Raw genomic sequence first — 5,509 nt, forward strand, 5'->3', positions numbered from 1 at the left:
ATATCTTCAATCCAGTCGCACCAGACTCTGAGGACGAACGAGAGTGCCAACGATAGTTAGTGCCCCCGATTGCCTCTTAACCAGACATGGCCACCTCTGAAGAACATTGCGTGTGGCTCAGGAATTGTAAGAAGGTAATCCATGACATTTTTCTAGTTCTTATTTCATTGTTCATTTCGTGTTTGTAAATAATAATGGAGAGATTTGCGGGAGAAAATTTTAAAATATTGTTAGGTTGAATGGTTTTGGAAATTATTATTTGTAAGCAAGACTGGTTATCAAGAAGACATTGTTAGAATGTCTGGTTATGATCATTATTATTATTATTATTATTATTATTATTATTATTATTATTATTACTAATAATTAAGCTTCAACCCTATTTGTAAAAGGAAGGTGCCATAAGCCCAAGAGCTCTAACATGGAAGATAGCCCAGTGAAGAAAGGAAACTGATAGAACAGGGTGCCTGTGTGTACCTGAAGCAAGAGAACTCTGACCCAAGACAGTGAAAGACCATGGTACAGAGGCTTTGGAAAAGCAGGGTGTTATAAGACCAAGGGCTCAACATGAAAAATAGTCCAGTGAGGAAAGGAAATAAGGAAACTGATAGAATAGGGTGCCTGAGTGTATCTCAAGCAAGAGAACTCTGATCCAAGACAGTGGAAGATCATAGTACAGAGGCTAAGGTACTACCCAAGACTAAGAGAATAATGGTTTGATTCTGGAGTGTCCTCCTGGAAGAGCTGCTTACCATAACTAAAGAGTCTCTTCTACTCTTACCAAGAGGAAAGTAGCCACTGGACAATTACAGTGTAGTTGTTAACCCCCTTGGGCAAAGAATTTAACAACATTGAAATACAAAGATAATGTTGACTTCAGCTAAAGGATATTATTTTTAAGATACCCTCAAGTACTTTAATGCCATTTAGGATATAATTTCCAGCTGCGTATTCTTTAATCAAGGTTTTAAAGCAAAGACAAGCTAGAGAAGATTGTATGTACAGATGGACACAGGAATTCGTGGCACACCCTCACTCTGAGGAAATGCACCTTGTTACACATGAACTGTATAGCAAGTAACCAAACACCCACTGTAAGGAGAGATGCAGAGGTGGTTAGCAGGACTACTTACAGGAACTCGCCGAGCTGCAGCGTTGTCGCATGGTGTACTTTCTCTCGGAGTGACATGTACCACTTATTCCTGTGTCCGACTGTCATATCAACGTTATTCCTAAATGCTTTCTTAAAGATGAGAGGAATATTATTGATACGTCTCATTAGCGTCAGAATAGGTAAGGGCCGCCCGTCTGCATTTCTTCGCTTACCAAGTCAGTGTTTATGGTGAATATCAACGGTCGGCTCTGTAAGTGTCGAGCGTGACTCATTGGGCTGGTAAATCTCCTCTTTTAATACTACTACTACTACTACTACTACTATCAATAATAATAATAATAATAATATCAATAATAATAATAATAATAAAAGTATCAAAAGCAGAGAACCGCATTTATGCACGTAACCATAGAGACAGAGCTCTGTCAGTAAGTAAGGTAACTGAGTGATGGAGTCCTGTCTTTGGAATGGGTAAATAACATCAAAATGATAAGAAGGTCTAGGGGTAGAAAGCTTCCGTTACCCCCAAAGAAAAGAGATAAAATGCCCTGTTTTCTCTCATATCAAAATCATACGGATGATACGAAAGAGTTGTTATTCAAAGGAACAACATGGCAGAGCAATAGCAGAATTTGGCAAAGGATTTTCTAGTGGCATTACTCAATGATTCAATGTCCACAAGACCAGCTGTAGTAGTTGTGTTGATCTTACAATAAACACAGAACACATAAATTGTTATTTTTATTATCTGCAGTTCCAATGGATCATTGTTTTCATAAATTTGTTAGTTCCTCTCATGGATTACTATACAGTGTATATAACCACATTGTAGAAAATAGAAAGTCCATGTATTAAAAGGGACATAACAATAAACAAATTAGGGTTAAAATGATTGTGCCTAATATAAATTACAAACAATAAAGTATGATAATAAACAGCAATTAAAAATGCTAAAAAAATGTATCATTATTATACTCACATTATTTCCTCTGTATTTTTCCACCTTTAGGAAACTGCAAAAGAAGTACAAGGGGTTGTCAAGGGCACCATACCAGAATGGTTGGAAGGCAGACTGACACGAAACGGCCCTGGGATGCTGGAGGTCGGAGACACACAGTACAGGCATCTCTTTGACTCCCTAGCTATGCTGCACCAGTTCAACATATCCGCAGGACGAGTCACGTACAGATCGCGTTTCCTCGACAGCGGACACGTTCCGTAAAAACACAGAAGCGAACCGCATCGTGGTGACCGAGTTTGGCACGGCTGCCTATCCGGACCCCTGTCAGACCCTCTATGGGCGCTTCAAGAGCATGTTCACTTCGCCCGAGAAGAAGATATCGGATAACTGCCTCGTCAGCGTCTGTCAGGTTACGGATGAGATGTATGCCCTAACCGAGACGTCCCTTGTCAGGAGAGTCGACCCAAAAACGTTGGAAACTCTCGATAAGGTAAGTTATCAGTTCCAGAATTATTCTAAAGTGATGATTATTTTGAAATTACATTATATATCTATATACTGTATACATTTAAACAAAGAATTTTGTGAAGTGTGAATAAGGATAATGAACTAAATATAGTTAACTTATAAAACTATTGTAAAGATGAGATATAAACTCCAATCTACCTTGAAATGAGCGAAATTCCTCCGCTTAAGCTTCCAGGAAGGTTAATGATAATTTCAATTCACGTTTTCCAGGTGAACTTACACGATTACATAGCCCTGAACTTGGCCACAGCCCACCCTCACGTCGAACCCGATGGAAGAGTCTATAACATAGGTTCCTCTTTCACGAGCTATAAGGGACCCTGTTACAACATAGTTGAGATGCCTATGGGTAAAATCGAAGGCGCCAAAGTCGTGGCCTCTCTGAAGCCCTTGCGACGGACAAGTCCCTCTTACTTCCACAGCTTTGCCATCACAGAGAACTACTTCGTCCTGGTAGAGCAGCCATTGGTATTTAGGTTTGGAAAAGTGCTATCTGGAGTGTTCACGAATAAACCACCCGTCAATTCTCTCACATGGCTCCCAAACGAAAAAGTAGTCTTTAGGGTGGTCAAGAGATCCACTGGGGAACTGCTGCCGACACACTACACTTCCAATGCTTTTGTTACGTTCCACCACACCAACGCCTACGAGGAAGGGGGTAACCTCGTTATGGATTTGAGCGGAACGGAGGATGGAGAAATTGTGAAAATGCTATTCATTGCAAACTTGCAAAAAGATACGACAGACAAAACAAGAATATTGTACGGTTCGAGCATGCGTAGGTACGTCATACCCTTGAACAACGTTCATACGGCTGCTACTGGGGAGAATTTGATCAAAATGAAGGACACCACCTGCACGGCTATCAAGCAGGAAAACGGATCTGTCCACTGCACAACACAAATTCTCCATCCAGACTTCTTTGACATGCCGAGGATTAATTACAAGAGGAACGGGAAAAAATACCGCTACGCTTACGGAGTGGGCACCAAAGGCAACGACTTGCAATTCGAGAGGCTTCTGAAACTGGATGTGAAAACATGCAAGATGTCAGTGTTCACGGAGGATAAGTTTACGCTGGCCGAGCCTGTTTTCGTCCAAGACCCCAACGCGAAAGAAGAAGATGACGGGGGTACTTCTGACTACGCTGCTCAGCAAATTAGATCCTCTTTATGTTGCTCTGCTGGTTTTAGATGCAAAAGACATGACAGAAAAGGCTAGGGTTGAATTCAAGACAAAAGGAAAAGTAACCTCAGCTTTCCATGGTCAATATGTTGGCGCCCATGAAAATATTCATGCATTTTAACAACGTATTAAAAAAATGAAAAAAATACACGCATTTTTAACAACATCTTGAACAAAAAAACACGTATTTTAACCTCTTAAAAAAATTGATGCATTTTAACAACTTATGGTATGTGGGGAGGAAAGATAATTTAAAGGGTATTGGAACATAGCCGCTACTTTTGGAACATCCTACAACATGATAATGCCCAGAGAAATGTTAGTAGTTTCTTGTTTAACAAAGCACAAAAGTCGTTAGCACCAGACCTCTCTACGTCACTATGCTCTGAGCTATCTTTTCATGCACATCAGTGGCTGCCTTAGCTCAGTGGTAGAGCGCTGGAGTATTAGCAAGGCTCCTACAGTTACCAGTTGAATTAGCGTGAGCTGCAAACATCTCCCCCCCACCCCCCGGCCGAGAAATAGTGCTAGCAACCTCCCCATAGAAAGTTACGGGAGTAGTAAAGGGCACGTCCCTTTTGGAATTATTTCCTCTGAAAGGGGTTAGATTGGATGAAAGATTTGAAGTTCTCTGGCATCGTGACATGGAAGATCATTGACGCCGAAGAACGGGGTTAGATTGTATATCGTGAAACGGGGGGGACAGACTGTATATATATATATATATATATACACATATATGAGATGACATAACACAATGAACAATAGAGGTCTGTTGCAAGTAGCAATTGGTCAATAATGCTCAGAATCAAGAAGAATGAGCAAGTAATCATTGCAAATAAATACTTAAAATTCCATTGGGGAATATTATGCAAAGCTAACGAACAAGAATTTTTCCCATTCTTACGAGAATTCATTATTGATATTAAGTGTGATAACCAAGGTATTTGCCTTCCTATAATGGAGCTTTATGGAAATAATTATTTTAATTAAATTAAAAATAATTATGCACATAGTGAGTATTCTTTAAGAGTAATACTTTACACTTTATACTTTTGCAACTAGGACTGTAGCTTAGTTAATAATAATAATAATAATAATAATAAAAATAATAATAATAATAATTAGAGATGTATGATGAATGTATAAGCAACTAATCAACAAAAACAATAATAGTAATAATAATAATAATAATAATAATAATAATAATAATAATAATAACAATAATAATAATTAGAGATGTATGATGAATGTATAAGCAACTAAACAACATAAACAATAATAATAATAATAATAATAATAATAATAATAATAATAATAATAATAATAATAATAATAATAGTAATTAGAGGTGCATAATGAATGCATAAGCAACTGTATATATAATAATAATAATAATAATAATAATAATAATAATAATAATAATAATAATAATAATAAAAACAATAATAGTTAAAATATATTTAGAAAGACAATGAAATTAGTTATTGACTGAGGCCTATGGACAGTTACATTAACATTCATGTAATAATTAAAATAGAGGATTAAAATGTCTTTTCACAACCTTTGGTCTTATATTTATATCATTATTATAATTATTATTCTTAGAATGCAAGGTTTAATGAGTATGTATATGTAGATACAAAATGAATATGCATACACAGAACAGAAAATAAAGAAGCAATGAGTTAGTATAAAAGAGGGATAATAAAAATATATAT

General features: G+C 37.2%; 1 protein-coding gene across 1 annotated transcript in view; it reads left to right on the forward strand.

Annotated features, from left to right (window-relative positions):
- Window positions 1-4,797, forward strand: part of LOC137638670 (beta,beta-carotene 15,15'-dioxygenase-like) — a 4,821-nt gene extending 24 nt beyond the window's left edge. The window contains 5 exon segments of the mRNA XM_068370955.1: window positions 1-134; window positions 2,124-2,321; window positions 2,323-2,565; window positions 2,814-3,731; window positions 3,733-4,797. The exon segment at window positions 1-134 is cut by the window's left edge and continues 24 nt beyond it. Coding sequence (XP_068227056.1) covers window positions 87-134; window positions 2,124-2,321; window positions 2,323-2,565; window positions 2,814-3,731; window positions 3,733-3,909 — 1,584 coding nt within the window. The 5' untranslated portion in view covers window positions 1-86 and the 3' untranslated portion in view covers window positions 3,910-4,797.
- Window positions 4,798-5,509: the final 712 nt, after the last annotated feature.

This window comes from Palaemon carinicauda, chromosome 3, assembly GCF_036898095.1.
Source record: "Palaemon carinicauda isolate YSFRI2023 chromosome 3, ASM3689809v2, whole genome shotgun sequence".
Classification (NCBI taxonomy): domain Eukaryota; kingdom Metazoa; phylum Arthropoda; class Malacostraca; order Decapoda; family Palaemonidae; genus Palaemon; species Palaemon carinicauda.